Source organism: Punica granatum, chromosome 6 (assembly GCF_007655135.1).
Source record: "Punica granatum isolate Tunisia-2019 chromosome 6, ASM765513v2, whole genome shotgun sequence".
NCBI classification, from domain to species: Eukaryota; Viridiplantae; Streptophyta; class Magnoliopsida; order Myrtales; family Lythraceae; genus Punica; species Punica granatum.
The window spans coordinates 3,642,937-3,662,163 of record NC_045132.1 but is presented as its reverse complement, the minus strand read 5'-3'; the positions used below and the strand labels follow the sequence as shown (position 1 = coordinate 3,662,163).

General features: G+C 38.9%; 1 protein-coding gene and 1 long non-coding RNA gene across 3 annotated transcripts; both read right to left on the bottom strand.

The window, feature by feature from the left end:
- Nucleotides 1-3,717: 3,717 nt before the first annotated feature.
- Nucleotides 3,718-5,254, bottom strand: LOC116211449. Of its 2 annotated transcripts, XR_004157676.1 has the most exons (4): nucleotides 5,194-5,254; nucleotides 4,533-4,600; nucleotides 4,237-4,321; nucleotides 3,718-3,946 (listed from the first exon to the last, which is right to left on the bottom strand). It is a non-coding gene; the product is annotated as an uncharacterized LOC116211449 (long non-coding RNA). The 2 variants fall into 2 exon arrangements; XR_004157677.1 differs by lacking the exon at nucleotides 4,533-4,600.
- A 7,286-nt stretch (nucleotides 5,255-12,540) lies between these two features.
- LOC116211447 (cytochrome P450 87A3-like) lies at nucleotides 12,541-15,373 on the bottom strand. Its single transcript, XM_031545843.1, has 9 exons — nucleotides 15,103-15,373; nucleotides 14,557-14,905; nucleotides 14,313-14,465; nucleotides 13,862-14,110; nucleotides 13,681-13,770; nucleotides 13,503-13,581; nucleotides 13,282-13,388; nucleotides 13,060-13,187; nucleotides 12,541-12,948 (listed from the first exon to the last, which is right to left on the bottom strand). The coding sequence occupies exons 1-9, from the start codon at nucleotides 15,309-15,311 to the stop codon at nucleotides 12,852-12,854; spliced, it is 1,461 nt and encodes a 486-aa protein (XP_031401703.1). The 5' UTR covers nucleotides 15,312-15,373; the 3' UTR covers nucleotides 12,541-12,851.
- Nucleotides 15,374-19,227: the final 3,854 nt, after the last annotated feature.

Sequence of the window (19,227 nt, the reverse complement as noted above, 5' to 3'; positions counted from 1 at the left end):
TTTTTTAGGCCGAGTTTGCATTATTAAACCGATTCATGTGAGATTTTGATCAAAGACACATTTTAAATATTCCAAGAACACGAATATGGACAAAATCACAATAGAATTAATTTTTCGACTTTAAGTCCAAGTGATTAATTAAACCATTTGATGTATCCTTTGCATTAGAAATTATGGATCTATGAGCGATTTCTTTAAGTCTAAAGCATTTGACTTACGATTTATCATTCAATCAAAACCAAAATGAAATACGGTCGCATATGATCATATATCACTCACGATCATAACACACATCTCATAAATTGCTCAAGAATCGAATTAAAGTAATTTTGAAAGTACAGGGACTGATTTGGAAATTTGGCTAAAAATCTCGAGGACTGATCTAAGACAACTTGAAAAGTTTATTAAACCAAGTTTGAAATGGCCCCGCTCATCATCACAGTTCATAGGACCCACTTTATTATTCATTTCCCGAGGTATCACGCAATCACATCAAATGGGAGTCCTAGACATGCACTAGGATTGAAGAATTATACCTTATCCTAGGAGATTCCTGGGATTGATCAGCTCGGAAGATCCCGCGACAACCACGGACCTAGGTGGCCTTCAAGTCGGGATCGATCTAAGCCTAGATCGACCTCCACACCGTCTTCGAGCCCCATCGACATCGGCTTATTGTATTCTCGTCTCTTCAATTTTCTTCTCTTCACTCCAAGACTCGAAGGGATATGTAAACAAGAAACGAACACGGGAGAATCGAAGCAAAACCAAATGTTCGGTCTATGAACGAGATCGAGAATGAAACAAACAAGAAGAGCTCCAAGACCACAATTCAAATGTGATCATGACTTTAAAGTCCTCATAACATCCAAAATGGCATGAAATGCCAAGAAAATCGATACTTTGACATCCAAGCATGATAACGACTCATCCAGTGACTCGAAAGCAGCCAAATCGAGCCTTTAAGGCCCTCAACAGAGGATGATCAGCATGTAAATGTCCTTCACATCGACCTTCAAGAGACTATTAAGTCATGGAACATGAGAAAAGAAAATCCAAAGGCATCTAGCTTCAACAGAGGCCCACTTCAAGTGATTAAGGATGACCCCACCAAGTAACTATAAAATTTAATCAGCCACGTGCTTGCATATAATACAACGATTTCAAGGTCGTACTAAAAAAAAAATCTGACTCATACAAGAATTGTCATGCAATTAAGTCACTAACTCACGCTTGGTCTTTAAACATCAAAAGTCAAGTTAGAATCACCTCGTGCGGACCAAGGATCAACCCACAACTCTATCCAGCATTCAGATGGGACGATCTCATCAAAACCATGTCAAACACACTCGAAATAATCAACATAGAGCCACGTAACTCAGCCCATATGATGCATATGTTCCAAGATTCTCAAGATTGCATGAAATAACTCACAATCAATGGAACAATCAGCAGATAACTCAGCCTCATACACGCGCGCAGCATTAAATCACGGAAAATCATGTTGAACATGCTAATACACATCCATGGATCATCACTTAAGTCAGCCCATAACTCCAGCATCATTTCACCCAAGCCAAAACCAAGTGCATCGGCCATGAATTGAATGAAACTTTAATGCAATCTCAGCCATACCCTCAAGTGTCACAGCAGGTTCTAAAATTCGTTCCCACGCATCCCGATTCGAGTGAGAAAAAAAAAATCCTGAAGTTCGGCCTCACCTTCGGGCTTAATATGTAACCGTCAACATTGAGCTAGGCTACTTCAATATTCCGAATAATCACTCCACAACACAACCCAAGCATGAACAATTCATTTGAGATTAAAGAAGTTCACCTAACTCCTCTTATGCTCTAGGAAAGTTGTTGCTCGGTGCCATGGTGGAAAGGCTCGAGAGAGAGAGAGATTGAAGAAGAAGGGGATTGCTGCTCTCTGATTTCTCTGTGAGGGTGTTGGGGGAGTCGTCCGAGGGAGCTCGAGGCGGCGTGAGCGAGCTGGAGGAGCCTCTAGGGTTTTCTTTTATCTTTCTTTTCTCTCCAGCCTTAGGGTTTTTTTTTCGTTTCCAGCTAAGGGAGCCTCAGCTGAGAGTGAGCTGGAGGTTTTTTTCTTTTTTTTTGGACCCACCGAAAAAAAGAAAAGAAAAGAAAAGAGAAGAAAGAACCCGAAGAGGAAATGGGGGCAGCGGGGAAAAAGGGCAGGAGGGGCAGAGCTGTGACCATTGGTCCATGGGATGACCCGAACATCCGGAATTTTCCTGAATTTCTCATGAACCTTTCGGTCTATGTGATATTTTTCCTTGATCCATACATGAGCTGGGCACATCCTTGTAACATTTGAAGATCGTTCGATCTCGGGAAGTTCTCGAAACAATTTTTCTTCAATAGCTGGCCCGAACCGGAAATTTGGTCCTTATCTGTGAAGAGACCCTTAATTCTGTACTAATCTAGCCAAAAATGCATCCCCTTTTTCTTGATTTTCTGAATCTCCAGTGAATTGGGAATCCAATGCCGTTGGCCATGCTCGAAAACGCGAAGAATTGAATTGTTTATGGATTTTCTCCCTCGATTGGTAGAGTCTGTCCCGGTTTAACAGTTTCGGGCATGGTGTGCTCAAAAATTCATAACTCTCTCTCCGTATTGAATATTGGAATGAACGACCCATCAAATTGAACCTAACTCGATTTCCTAGGTAAAGCATATGGAATTCACCCTTTTAGGTTCAGGATTGACCATGATTGATGCGTCGAATCCCATGCTCGAGCTGCTGTATTCACTGTTTGGGCACCCCAGCTCCCACGAATTTTATCTTTTTGCTCGAAAGGGCTCTCGATGTGATTTTTGCATTGAAATGTCCCCAACTCACCAAACCTTGATCTAAAATATCGAACTTAGTTCTAGGATCCACGAAGATAGTCGTTCTCACCGAAGAAAATGATACAGAGACGTGATTTCCCCTTTGTCCACTGCCTTCGGTTCGAATATTGATAATTCGTGCCTTACTCTTCGGGATCAATTGTGTATGCTGCAAAATTCCATATGTTGCCCTCGTCATTTTTTGTTAGAGTTGTGGAACCCTAGTCGGAAGCCTTGTTGATGTCATAGCCTAGAGCCAGTGGACCAAAATGGGGTGCTGACAGCTACACGGAGAAGGTCATGTGGGGAGAGACAGGACCTTGCAGCTGGTCCAGTCATCGTATTTCTGGCCTACAATTCGTAAAAAAGTGGAGAAGTACGTGCAACGCTGTAAGGTTTGTCAAGTGTCCAAGGGTACAGCAACTAACGCGGGGGTTGTACATGCCCCTGCCGATTCCCTCGCAACCATGGGTGGATATCAATATAGGTTTCATCCTCGGCTTGCCCAGTACCCAAAGAGGAAATGATTCTATATATATGGTCGTCGACAGGTTCTCCAAGATGGCACACTTTATTCCGTGCAAGAAGACCACTGATGTTGTGCGAGTTGCTCAGTTGTATTTTCGGGAGGTATACCGTCTGCATGGTCTGCCAGTCTCTATTGTCTCCAATAGGGACACCCACTTCTTGAGTCATTTCTGGTGGAGCCTTTGGAAGATGGTGAACACCCAGTTGAACTTTAGTACGGCGTATCACCCTCAGATAGATGGACAAACAGAAGTGGTTAATAGGTCATTGGGCAATCTGTTGAGAGGTTTAGTAGGGGAGCACGTGAAGAGCTGGGATCAAAAGTTAAGTCAAAATATATGTAACAAATCCAATAAACTCTATTATCTATATACATATCAAGATAGTACTCTTTTCACCATCCTCAATAAACCTACTAAATAAAAGTTTCAGGTTATAACATATTTATAACACACTACATGAACTTACTACATATGTTACGAGTGGGTCTAGCTACAATATTCTTCACGTTGATCCCCGATGTCCAAAACGATTTTCCCGTACTGCTAGTCTAGCTCCTAGCTCATCTGAAAAAATATATGCATGGATGAACTGCATCTCAGTGAGTATTAAACTTCACAATAAAATGAAGTATCAAGCTTGAGTATGCATTCAAATCAACAACAATTACAATCATATCATTTACTTCTAAATTTGTAATGATATATATAACTACTTTTCAGCCTTGAGCCTTTCTCTCTATCAGCCAATTCAATATTACACAAGTCAAACAATCATTCTTAAGCAACAAATAATAGCTATAGGGTTACAATTCTTGCAATAAAGTTTCGACGGTACCGTGACACTACACTCATACCTAAAAAATCTTCATTTGATTTTTCATAAGCGGGGGTTGCCCGTTATCCTCCGGTAGTAGAAGTCTAGACGTCCCTTTTTGTATCCTGCCAAATTAGCAATCTAGACATCTCTTTTGTATCTCATCGAATCAGTGGTCCCATGGCCATAAACAGTAATATCACCACACCACTATTAATCGAATTCATTTACAATAAATCCTCATACTATCTTCATTCAACTTATCTCACTCAAACAAACATTGATATAATTAATTTAAGATTTAGTTTCATTCTATAGTGAAATAAAAATACTCACAAAAACCCCTAAAATGATAACTCAACGAGTAGAGCCTTCCGGGTGTATAGTCTCATTCTCCTCGGCTCCTATAAATTATATACATAATTAGAACATCCAGTATAAATAAATATATATATATATATATATGTGTGTGTGCTTATTATTTTCAACTTAATCTATCCAAGAATTTCTCGAGATGAAATTCAACTTAACAAGCATAATTCACACAAAATAGAAAATCTTAATCCAATCAAGATTAGTGCAAGGTAGCAAACCGACTCCTGAGAAGAAATGACATACACGTATATATAACAAAAGTCAAGAGCAGGAGATATACATGTATTTACATGTGTACATATCCCGGCGAAAGATATCCAAATCTCCACAACGTAACAACTGTCGAAACAAATGCAAGCTTAACAAACATGTCCATCCTATTTCCTGCTCCGATTTAAAAGAGCCCACTACCCATTTCCATTAAATTCACAACATGAAAATGCAATCAACTAAAAAAAAAAACCGTACATGTAAGGCCATCTATATATACTAAGCATACATGCCCTTCTATTCTCATGCATATCACCTATCCTTGCTCTGCTCCACACCACGTTACTACCAAATTTCAAGGGAAAGAATGGAAAGGAAGAAAATCGAACAACGTCAGCTCAACAATACATACCTAGCAAGCTCGTTAATTACCCAATTGCAATCTAAACTCTACCCTTGGAATAAGTTCAAATTCCCAACCCCTATACTCTCGGCATAGCCCGTCATCCCTTTGGTTCTTCGTTGTTGTCACCCCGAAACTCTCGCTCCCCTCGTCGTCCTCGGTTTTGTTCCTTCCTCCTCTACCGTAATCCAGTCCAAACTCTCTCGATCGAGTCTCACCTCTTCCCTTCTACTATGTTTCCTCTCTCTCTCTCTCTCTCTCTGTTTCTTTTCGTTTTCCTCAACCAAAAACAGAGCAAAGGAAGAAAGCAAAACAGAAATAAGGAAGAAAAGGAAAGAAATCACACGTGGAGTCCATGCCATGCTCCAGCAATCTAAAGTGTATTATATATATATATATATATAAAGCATATGTAAGTATATATGCATGTTTGTAATAAAAATACCGGGTCTCCCACCAACCTCCATATATACCATCATATCATGGCACAATCGCTAAGAAATCCTTTGTGAAAAAAATGATAGAAACATGTGCTTAGCCAATAACGGTAACATACTAGGAGCACAAACAGACTTACTAAGCGATACGACAATGGGACCTGAACCAGTGAGCTAAGGCACCAGTCACTAATTCGACCCTTTATACTACTCGACCAGGTAATGACCTGAAAGTAGCAGTTTGAATCATGGGACGGCTTTGAATGAGGTTTGGTCAATAGTGGTCCAGCTCTTGGAACGATTTTCCCTTCTTCTTCTTTTTTTAATCAAGGTATTTTTAACTTATATTGACTACATTGAAATTAATTCCTGCTGGAATTTCGCACTAGACATTTTTTCAATGAGTTTCTAATCAGATTAAATTCACTCACATGAAGCACAGTTTATAATTGCATCGAATGAGTTTTGGAAGTGACCAATTTCCTTCGTCGTTTTTTCCTTTTGCTACACAGAAACTGATGCTGAATTGATGGCAGCGGGAAAATTTCCTCATGACATGGGAATTTGACTAATCAACCAATGTTGGTTAGCTTGTATTCTCATGCTCTATTCAACACTTACGAGAGGATTGATGCGATGTCGGAAACATGATCGTATCGACCTTATAGTCAAAAGAGCCTCCGCTTGAAAAGGGCATGCTGCAGTTATTGCGGGTTGTGACAACTCCCACAAGGCGTTTGACAGATCTGAGTCTGAACGCAGTTTAGCCAGAGCACCTGAATGCTTGGTGAGATTGGTGGCTTTGCTTGCTTATTTAAGAGCTAAGTGCTCGAAAATCATCAGTCGGTGGTGTTCAGGAGATCGGTAGCACAGCGACTCATGACACAGCTCGGAATCCTGCCTGTTCTTCTGACGGACCTAAGTCCAAATAAGGCTGAATGCATCTGATGCAATAAGTTGGGAATAACAAAGGGAGAGGCTTGGTTGGAGAGACCACTGTGGCCCGATGCTCCATCGTTCGAACGGCCCAAAACGAATTACTTCAATCAATCAATCTAAGAATAAATTTGCAAAAACAACAGCAGCTCGTGTCATTTCTGGAATTTTTTTTATTATTATTTTTTGGGATAAGAAATTCTCGAATATTATGAAAGTTAAAAGAGGACAAACATCATAAACCCTTACATTGTTCTCTCAAATAAATAAATGACAAGCTACAATGACTAAATCCCGGTCGGTTCGCATTCAGCCATGATTTCACTCATGCTCACCGTATGGTTTTGGAAAAGACCGAAAATTAAATTAAATGCGTACTCGATGTATGGGGGCATTGGACCCCGTGATCGATGGTTATGGGCGTTGGACCCAATGTGAATCGAGTCCTAAAGGATCGGGCTCGATCCGCATAACAAACATGTGCAAAAATGTAACAAGCAAGCTCAAATAAACAAACAATGGAGTTTCTTGTTATCGTCGAATTTACGTGAATTAACTAATTATTAACCGAGATATCTTGGCATACAATTCCTACCTTAAACAAACAAAATGGATGATGGATAGGGTATGTACCATTCGGCATTACTTTAACGGACTCGACAGACATGATGTATGTAGTCAAGTTCTGAATGTGTGGGATATTTTTAAATTATTTTGTATCGTGACAATATGGCTTTTACATATTAAGAGTATTTTCACCTAAAACCCAGAACCTAACCCTCTACTTGACTATTTGCCCATGCTTGATTAAGCCGAGTTTGTGATTAATTTGTTTTTCCATGTTTTGACCAATTCTATACACAAACCTACACTAAGATTACGGCAGGACAAGAACCGATAGTCACGCTCTCGAATCGGTAAATATGTGTGTATATGAAAATCAAGATTACGTTGCACGTATCTCGGTGCTTTTGAAATTGTGAATTTGAAAAGGGCATGGCTAACAGTTCTTGAACTGTCAACGTGATTACAGATTGTTAATCGGTTCGTACAATTCATTAAAGGAGTCAAGTGATTTAATTTAGCCAAATTTAACATCTCGATTATCCCATATGTAGAATTTTGGGTTAATTAGAAATTTGTTGAATGCTTTAGTTTGCGGATTTCCAGTCATCGGACTAGCCATTAGTGGGCCGCCCAGTAAACTCTAATTTCCGACCGTCTTGAAATTTAAAATTTTTTATTTTTAGGCCGAGTTTGCATTATTAAACCGATTCATGTGAGATTTTGATCAAAGACACATTTTAAATATTCCAAGAACACGAATATGGACAAAATCACAATAGAATTAATTTTTCGACTTTAAGTCCAAGTGATTAATTAAACCATTTGATGTATCCTTTGCATTAGAAATTATGGATCTATGAGCGATTTCTTTAAGTCTAAAGCATTTGACTTACGATTTATCATTCAATCAAAACAAAAATGAAATACGGTCGCATATGATCATATATCACTCACGATCATAACACACATCTCATAAATTGCTCAAGAATCGAATTAAAGTAATTTTGAAAGTACAGGGACTGATTTGGAAATTTGGCTAAAAATCTCGAGGACTGATCTAAGACAACTTGAAAAGTTTATTAAACCAAGTTTGAAATGGCCCCGCTCATCATCACAGTTCATAGGACCCACTTTATTATTCATTCCCGAGGTATCACGCAATCACATCAAATGGGAGTCCTAGACATGCCACTAGGATTGAAGAATTATACCTTATCCTAGGAGATTCCTGGGATTGATCAGCTCGGAAGATCCCGCGACAACCACGGACCTAGGTGGCCTTCAAGTCGGGATCGATCTAAGCCTAGATCGACCTCCACACCGTCTTCGAGCCCCATCGACATCGGCTTATTGTATTCTCGTCTCTTCAATTTTCTTCTCTTCACTCCAAGACTCGAAGGGATATGTAAACAAGAAACGAACACGGGAGAATCGAAGCAAAACCAAATGTTCGGTCTATGAACGAGATCGAGAATGAAACAAACAAGAAGAGCTCCAAGACCACAATTCAAATGTGATCATGACTTTAAAGTCCTCATAACATCCAAAATGGCATGAAATGCCAAGAAAATCGATACTTTGACATCCAAGCATGATAACGACTCATCCAGTGACTCGAAAGCAGCCAAATCGAGCCTTTAAGGCCCTCAACAGAGGATGATCAGCATGTAAATGTCCTTCACATCGACCTTCAAGAGACTATTAAGTCATGGAACATGAGAAAAGAAAATCCAAGGCATCTAGCTTCAACAGAGGCCCACTTCAAGTGATTAAGGATGACCCCACCAAGTAACTATAAAAATTTAATCAGCCACGTGCTTGCATATAATACAACGATTTCAAGGTCGTACTAAAAAAAAATCTGACTCATACAAGAATTGTCATGCAATTAAGTCACTAACTCACGCTTGGTCTTTAAACATCAAAAGTCAAGTTAGAATCACCTCGTGCGGACCAAGGATCAACCCACAACTCTATCCAGCATTCAGATGGGACGATCTCATCAAAACCATGTCAAACACACTCGAAATAATCAACATAGAGCCACGTAACTCAGCCCATATGATGCATATGTTCCAAGATTCTCAAGATTGCATGAAATAACTCACAATCAATGGAACAATCAGCAGATAACTCAGCCTCATACACGCGCGCAGCATTAAATCACGGAAAATCATGTTGAACATGCTAATACACATCCATGGATCATCACTTAAGTCAGCCCATAACTCCAGCATCATTTCACCCAAGCCAAAACCAAGTGCATCGGCCATGAATTGAATGAAACTTTAATGCAATCTCAGCCATACCCTCAAGTGTCACAGCAGGTTCTAAAATTCGTTCCCACGCATCCCGATTCGAGTGAGAAAAAAAAAATCCTGAAGTTCGGCCTCACCTTCGGGCTTAATATGTAACCGTCAACATTGAGCTAGGCTACTTCAATATTCCGAATAATCACTCCACAACACAACCCAAGCATGAACAATTCATTTGAGATTAAAGAAGTTCACCTAACTCCTCTTATGCTCTAGGAAAGTTGTTGCTCGGTGCCATGGTGGAAAGGCTCGAGAGAGAGAGAGATTGAAGAAGAAGGGGATTGCTGCTCTCTGATTTCTCTGTGAGGGTGTTGGGGGAGTCGTCCGAGGGAGCTCGAGGCGGCGTGAGCGAGCTGGAGGAGCCTCTAGGGTTTTCTTTTATCTTTCTTTTCTCTCCAGCCTTAGGGTTTTTTTTTCGTTTCCAGCTAAGGGAGCCTCAGCTGAGAGTGAGCTGGAGGATTTTTTTCTTTTTTTGGACCCACCGAAAAAAAGAAAAGAAAAGAAAAGAGAAGAAGAACCCGAAGAGGAAATGGGGGCAGCGGGGAAAAAGGGCAGGAGGGGCAGAGCTGTGACCATTGGTCCATGGGATGACCCGAACATCCGGAATTTTCCTGAATTTCTCATGAACCTTTCGGTCTATGTGATATTTTTCCTTGATCCATACATGAGCTGGGCACATCCTTGTAACATTTGAAGATCGTTCGATCTCGGGAAGTTCTCGAAACAATTTTTCTTCAATAGCTGGCCCGAACCGGGAAATTTGGTCCTTATCTGTGAAGAGACCCTTAATTCTGTACTAATCTAGCCAAAAATGCATCCCCTTTTTCTTGATTTTCTGAATCTCCAGTGAATTGGGAATCCAATGCCGTTGGCCATGCTCGAAAACGCGAAGAATTGAATTGTTTATGGATTTTCTCCCTCGATTGGTAGAGTCTGTCCCGGTTTAACAGTTTCGGGCATGGTGTGCTCAAAAATTCATAACTCTCTCTCCGTATTGAATATTGGAATGAACGACCCATCAAATTGAACCTAACTCGATTTCCTAGGTAAAGCATATGGAATTCACCCTTTTAGGTTCAGGATTGACCATGATTGATGCGTCGAATCCCATGCTCGAGCTGCTGTATTCACTGTTTGGGCACCCCAGCTCCCACGAATTTTATCTTTTTGCTCGAAAGGGCTCTCGATGTGATTTTTGCATTGAAATGTCCCCAACTCACACAAACCTTGATCTAAAAATATCGAACTTAGTTCTAGGATCCACGAAGATAGTCGTTCTCACCGAAGAAAATGATACAGAGACGTGATTTCCCCTTTGTCCACTGCCTTCGGTTCGAATATTGATAATTCGTGCCTTACTCTTCGGGATCAATTGTGTATGCTGCAAAATTCCATATGTTGCCCTCGTCATTTTTTGTTAGAGTTGTGGAACCCTAGTCGGAAGCCTTGTTGATGTCATAGCCTAGAGCCAGTGGACCAAAATGGGGTGCTGACAGCTACACGGAGAAGGTCATGTGGGGAGAGACAGGACCTTGCAGCTGGTCCAGTCATCGTATTTCTGGCCTACAATTCGTAAAAAAGTGGAGAAGTACGTGCAACGCTGTAAGGTTTGTCAAGTGTCCAAGGGTACAGCAACTAACGCGGGGTTGTACATGCCCCTGCCGATTCCCTCGCAACCATGGGTGGATATCAATATAGATTTCATCCTCGGCTTGCCCAGTACCCAAAGAGGAAATGATTCTATATATATGGTCGTCGACAGGTTCTCCAAGATGGCACACTTTATTCCGTGCAAGAAGACCACTGATGTTGTGCGAGTTGCTCAGTTGTATTTTCGGGAGGTATACCGTCTGCATGGTCTGCCAGTCTCTATTGTCTCCAATAGGGACACCCACTTCTTGAGTCATTTCTGGTGGAGCCTTTGGAAGATGGTGAACACCCAGTTGAACTTTAGTACGGCGTATCACCCTCAGATAGATGGACAAACAGAAGTGGTTAATAGGTCATTGGGCAATCTGTTGAGAGGTTTAGTAGGGGAGCACGTGAAGAGCTGGGATCAAAAGTTAAGTCCGGTGGAGTTTGCGCACAACCACGCTGTTAATCGCAGCACTTGTTTCAGTCCCTTCCAAGTGGTATATTATGTTACTCTCCGGGGTCCCCTTGATCTGTTACCCCATGCCGGATAAGACTAGGGTTCATGGTAAGGCGGTTGACTTCATTCACGGGCTGCAAGAGATTCATGAAGCTCTGCAAAATAATTTGAAGAATGCTGCCATGAAATACAAGGTTGTTGCTGACCGAAGGAGAAAGCACGCGGAGTTTGAAGTTGGCGATTTTATTTGGGCTGTCCTTACGAATGATCGATTTTCTGCTAGTGACTACCACAAGCTCGCTGTTAGAAAGATTGGTCCTGTAGAGGTCGTTGAGAAGATCAATTCGAACGCCTATCGGCTTAAACTTCCAGCCACATTCGTACTGCTGATGTGTTTAATGTTAAGTACTTGATTCCTTACACAGGTGATAGTTCGGACGATGACGACTCGAGGGCGAATTCTCTCCATCCGGGGGAGAATGATACGGCAGAAAACCTGGTAAGTCGGTACCTGGAGAAAATTAGGTTCTGACGACCCTATTTTGAAGGAAATGGCCTCCGGAGCAAAACTCACAGCTTTGCCGTGATTTTTCGATATTTAAGGAAAATTCCTTCGTTTAGGGTCTCAAACAGGTAATTTATGTTAATTAGGGTGTTTTTGCAATTTTAGGAAAGTTTAGTTCTTTTTATGCAATTTAGGTTTTCTTAAACCCTATTTAAGTTTTGTGTAAGCCCTAGGGCTGAAGGAGTCATCTTTTGAATTATCAATAAAATTCAGAGCTTTCGTGCTTTGTCCAATCTCGGATCGATTCGAGTTTGATGCTTATTTCCTGGTATTCGTATAATCAACAGGTATAGAAGATCGTAGTTCCGATATTCGTGCGCGAATCAACGGGTCTGTGACGGTTACTCGCGTTGTATGCTGCGTCACGGGTCTTACAGTTTCCAATGGAAATGATCACAATCAAACGCATCTCGGGCCAACATGCCAAGATGGAGCCAAACTTCATAAATGGTCGAAAGGATTACGTTCTTATGCATGTATATATAGTACTACAAATAAGTATGACTAAAACGGCTTGCTGACCCTCTAATTATCATTATTTGTGCACAAGACTCATATTAAGTAGGTCATAGTTGAGGAAGGGGTTTGTTACGGTGGCACAATTCACCAACTCAAAACCATGACGCGGGTTTGTTTCTAAACAGTAGGACTTTCATGCCCATTTGTTTAACTTTCGCTATAATTGTATAAAATCACAGGCATCTATATAACCAAAAAAAGAAAAAAAACTGTAAAGTTCTCGTCTCGTATGTATCTCAGATACGATCTTTGTTATATATCTTGACGTAAAACCCATTCCCAAACCCTAGAACTGGAGACCTGGTAATCTCTCCTCCCTTCACTTTCTCCAACCTGGAAAAGGAAAACTCATCATAAATCATATCACTGGATTTTTACTGAATTTTACTCACATTTCGCAAATGATACTGCGAAGGAGACATTAACTACAAATATATATATCACCTGTAATTTGAGACTAAGACGTGAAGAAAAACTGCGATGAATGCCTTAGTGAATTCGGCGCCAGCACACATTCTTGTCCCCCCGCCGAAGGGGATGAAATTTTTTGCCATAGCACTCGGTTCAATATCCTGTTGAGCATGAAAGGGGTAAATTAAGAAATTGAACTAGTTTGTGATTTCTTTCTCATTCAAGAAAGGTTTTGGGTCAAGTTTGTAAATTTACCTTCCATCGCGATGGATTGAAGGCAAGCGGGTCCTCATATGTATCCGGGTTGAGCTGCAGAGCGGATGGAACGACGAAGATTGTCCATCCTTTAGGAATTGTATATCCTATGCCATATTTCGACTTTTAGAATTTCAAACAAGAGATAATTCTGATAACAATATTGTCAACGTTTCAACTATCTGGAACCTTTTGTACCATTTAATTTTGAAATGCATTACCATTAATGTGAATATCTTGGATTGCTCTCCTCAAGATTCCTGGTGCCACACTTGCCATTCTCAAAGATTCATTCACAACCTGCAATTTTAAGGACTCATCAACAACACGAGAATTTGTGTAAAGAGTCTCCATTGTATGCAGAGATCTCACACAAAAATATCCGGTAATAGGACTCACCTGCATTGTGTATTTCATTGATTTGTACTCATTCCAAGTCACCTTGCCTTCCCTCTTTTCTCTGTTTTGAAGTATTTCCTCATGTTCTCTCTGTCAAATAATAAACAAAAAAAGAAACTTGAAAAGATCCCCACTTTTATCATTACTGGAATGTAAAAGAGAGCAGGAGAAAAAAAAATACCTCTAGTTCTTTTACAACCATAGGATGTTCAATTAGAAACATAACGGCAAGGGTTAAAGTAGATGATATCGTCTCGAAACTTGCAAGGAGGACCCCGAACATCACGTGCATGACAAAATCATCGGACAAGAAGCTCTCAGTCTTCATGCCATCAATCATTTGATCTATGAAATCCCCTCTGAATTTATCGGGCATAGCTCGTCTCTCGTCTATGAGATCCTTCATCAGCTTAAGACCTATCTTTTGACTCTGGACACAAACACAAGTCAGCTTATCTTAATTAAAATTAGTTTGAACATGAAATACATGATCCTGTGTCGTGGATCTCAAAACCTGACAAAATAATTTTTAAGTGAACTGTTTCCAAGAGTTTTGTGGAGCCTGCGTATCATAGAGAAATTAAAGTTTCCTGGTGAGGCCTTTCAGGTAAGTTGACAATAATTGTTCTTACTTCCAAGCACTTGTGGAAAGTGGTTCCCGGGATGTTAAGCGGGAATGAGATTAGACCTTGGAGGAGGTAAGTGAACCTCTCTCTCATGTTCTTGTCTTTAGCCTTCTCCGGATCATAACCAAAGAGACGTTTTGCAGTAAAATCGAATACCATCTACAAAAAGAGGAATAAAACATGCAGATCGATCTATAAAATCTTGAAATCAAGACTAGCATGAACATGCAAGCAGTAATTATAATCATACTGAAGAAGTTGCATTTTTAACGTCCAGTGAGTCTTGGGTAGACCAGTCTGACAATGATTTCCAGGACATTTCCTCCATGTCAGGGAGGATCCTTTCTCGTATAGCTTCGACACCAACTTGATTTAATACCAGGTTACGTATGTACTTATGGATGTGACCAATCGAATTGGTCGAGGCTGAGGAGCCGTCTTTGCCTGTGCCACTCATACCAAAGAGCTTGGCAAACGAGTCCATGTACCACAACTCCACCAACTTCCCTTCTTGTTGCAATATGTAGTAGTTAAAGTCAGGCTCCGAGGAAACTACCACGGGGCAGCCCACCAGGCTTGTTTTGAAGATTTGCCCGTATCTAAATCCGAAACCGAGAGGTTAGAAAAACTGATTCCATATTGCCAAATCTAATCGACCCTTAACTTATAAAAAGTTTAAACGATTATGAAAGGTGACACAGTAATGGAATTACTCCAAATGGGGATCAACGTGAAACTACTCTACAAAGGAACAGAAATAGCCTCAAATCCACCGAGCTAGCGGGAAAGAACTTACTTCTGGGTCCTGGTCTTGATGAAAGGAGGGATGTCGATGGACTTGCCACACACGAGGAATTGGAAGGTCTCCCCAACCAGGGGCAGCCCCATGGAACCAGGAGGTAGCATCCCATTGCATTTCGGGTTTCTCCATCTGTATACCAAATACTGCGTAAGCCCGACCACAACCAAGGCCACAACATACATTAGTACTCCTAAATGCCACATGCTATAATTCCTAGAGAAGTGAAAGCTAGGGGACAGATTCAGCAGATGAGCTGATGGCTTGGAAAATTTGGAGGTCCAAAGCTCTCTTTAAATAGGAGGGACTGCTGACATTTCATACTGGCTGCTGATGCAAGCTGTGTATAGTTGTGGGGCCAACTTTTTTAACTTTCTTACATGATAAAGTGATTCGCATGAACACAAAATAGAGTTTCTTCTAGTGCTGCACCAGTTCGATAGTGACTTCCATGTCGTCCTACAACTTGGTACATATGACCGACAAGGGATTGGGCTCGTGCGGAGAATACTATGAGTTGCAGTCAGATCCAGGGCAAGCCTCTCTTGTCAGCACAAAACATGTAACAGCCATGAATAGCAGATCACACCAGCTCTTCCTTCCTAGTTCCTATTGTAAATTCTGCAATTTTTGTTATTTTTCCTATACATTAATCGTCTTGATATAGTATCCTTAGATAATCTCTTGTACTCAATAATATATTGGATACAATTTTCCTCGCACAATTAAGTGATCACGATTTAAACTCCTCCTTCGTTTCATATTGTTGAGTGATCAGATCGATAAAGCAACTGTAAATTTCACCGATAAAAAAAATGGAAAACCTATCTCGAAGACTATTATAATTTATAAGATCGATGAAATTTCGGCACCTAAGAGGAGAACCAGTAGGTTATATTAATTCAACTTCTTTTTCTTTTTCTTTGCTGTTTTGATATAATAGATTTTTCCTTTTCCAATGGGATAGGGAATATGCATAGGAAAATGATTTGGCACAAAAGTCAACGCTGTTGATATTAGAATCTAAAATCTCTGACTTGTTTCTAATAAGGGGTGAATGATACTATACTAAACCATCATTTTTACTTTTCGATTACAATGGAGATTTGTGAGCCTAATATAATTAAATATAAATATTATAATAACTAGAAAAGGATTGCACGGGTAATTTCATCACGTGTATCAAACTTGAAACCTCTTAGTTACCAAACGATGACATATGCTACTATACTGCACCCTCTGTAATAATATATATATATATTTATTTATGAGTGTTGAAGTTTTTGCAAAATATCTAATTGTTCCTTGTTTTATAAGAATTGATTACCTTATAATATCTAATTGTTCCTTGTTTTATAAGAATTGATTACCTATATATATATATATATATATATATATATTTTATGAGTGTTGAAGTTCTTGCGAAATATCTAATTGTTCCTTGTTTTATAAGAATTGATTACCTTTTTTATATATATATATATATATATATATATATATATTATGAGTTTTGAAGTTCTTGCAAAATATGTAGTGCGTTTGGTTTCAGAGTTAAAGTAACTTTGATTTTGATTGTGGAAAAGGACAAATATTGTGTAGTGTGTTAAGTTAAAGTTAAAAATTTGTACTTGTGAAATGTGTATTTTTATTGTGTAGTGGGTTGAGTTAAAGTTAAAGTTAAAATTTTTGTGATTTTAACCATGAAAACAAACAGGCCATTGTTCCTTGTTTTATAAGAATTGATTTCCTTTCTATCTTAGGAAGTTTAATTAGCTTAGGAAAATTATCATTTTCTTCTTTAAAAGTTAAAGCATCATGTTGTAAGGGGATCCTAAAGTCTTGATAAACAATTGCATTTCATTATACTAGTTTCAGGAACTCTCCCTATATAATCGAAAAAAGGTCTTCATAAACCATATATGAATGACATTATTTTGCATCTTTGATTGGCTCTAGTTATAAAAGACATTATTTTGCATCTTTAATTTGGCTTATTAAAACCTGCCATATGGTTATACATTCTTGGAGTAATGTTATCTGTATCTCGGAAGCGTATGTTATCATCATTAATTTTCTTTACAACCCCCAGCACCAACGATCTCGAGAATCCATATGCATGAAAGTCATGAGGCAGCATTTAAACACTACCCCACACCGTCATATCGTGGCACAATTGCTGAAAATTCTTTGCGAAAGAGAATCGATACAAACATGTGCTTAGGCCTAGCCAATAACGGCAACATTTATAGGAGCATGAACAACTTACGAAGCAATAGGAAGATTGTGAAACGATCTTATGTTATTGATTGAAACTAATTCATGATCAGATTTAACACTAGCCGCAACGTATTTTCGATGAGCTCTAACCAAATTAAATCCACTCATGTCAAGCGCAGTTCATTTTTCAGTTAAACATGTGATATAGTACAATGAAATAGAAGTCCTATAGTGGGACACGGACTGTCCCGCAATGAGTATTGAATTTAAGGACCTCTTAATTACCAAGTGCAAGCGTGCACATTGCACTACACTTTCTTTGATAAGAGCTGTTTATAAATTACATCGTCAAATTAATCTCGTGCTCTTGAAAGTGGCCAATTCCTCTGTCGTTTTTCCTTTTTCTGCACAGAAAATGACTATATATATATATAATTCATCAATTTCAGTTGGCAAAGAATTGTCATGCCAGAAAGTCCTTCGTTCAATTATGAGAGGATCGATGTAGCGTGGGATTAATGAAAGTGACGATTGTTTAGTGAAATCAAAAGAGCCAGCGCTTGAAAAATAGAGCATGCCACAATCAATTATTGCAGGTTGTTACAGCTCCTGCCAGGCGTTTAACAGATATGTGTCTGAATGGCGTAGAGCCAGAGCACCGGAATACTCTGCGAGATCAGTTGGTATTGCTTCCTGCTCTAAGAGCTAAGTGCTCGAAAATCGTCAGCCGGCGATTTTCGAAGCCTAAGGCGAAAAATAAAAATGAAGCCTTATTTCTTTTTAACAAAATTTATTTTATTCAAAATTTATTTTTTTAGCTTTTTGAGATGCGAAATTACTTATTAATGGTGTGTTTGATTTTTAAAAAATTTTCAACTCTACTCAACTCAACTTATCTTCAATTCAACAACACAATCATTACTTTTTCCATTTTTTAAAATTTTTTTAACTATTCAATTCAATTTTTAATTTTAAATTCTCTCAACTATTCATTACTTTTTCACACTTTTTCTCATAATTCAATAATACAATCATTACAAACCAATTAAAACAAAAACTCAACTCAACTCAACTCAAAAACCAAATACATTCTAAGCTTTTATACGCAATTTCTTCTAATATTTCCTTTTCAATTGATAACATAGCTAATCGATTCAATCTTTCTTGAGACATTGTGGATCTTTGATAAGATTTTATTAACTTTAATTTTGAAAAACTTCTTTCTTATAGGAATGGTTAACATTATTCTATACGCAATATAGGTGTTAGGAAAAGAATCAAGTTTTCTTATATAATTAAGTATGTCAATTGGAGTCTTCTATTCTGATCGTAAAATTTCTCTCAAAACTTATAATTCCGAAAATAAATCTAAACCATCAATATCAAAATTATTATCATGTTTTAAGGAATTTTCAAGATTAAGGCAATGCTCTTTCAATTTTCCACTCTCTAATGATCTCAATTTTTCCACACAAAATAAATAGTCAAAAATATTTTCACATATTTTGAATTGTTCAAATCTACTTTGAAGTGAAAGAATAGCTTTGTCTACTACAAATCTATCTTCTCTATGTTTTTGAAAAAAAAGAAAGAAGACCTTTTAGTTGATCTATGGCAACATCAATACGCATGTCTTTTGATTGTAAAGTTTTACTAACCATGTTAATAGCAAACAGTATACTATACCATATAATCATGCCCAATAAAAACTCAAAAATTTCAAGCTCTTATGTTGCTAAACAATTAGCTACACTTTTAGTTTTTGGATCTTCACTAACTTCTTCCAGTTTTAATAAAGCATCTCTAATTTGTAGAGTTTAAAATGATATTACTTTAACACTTTCAATGCGACTCTCCCAACGTATTTGTGACAACGGTTTGAGAGTTAAATTGGGTACATAATCT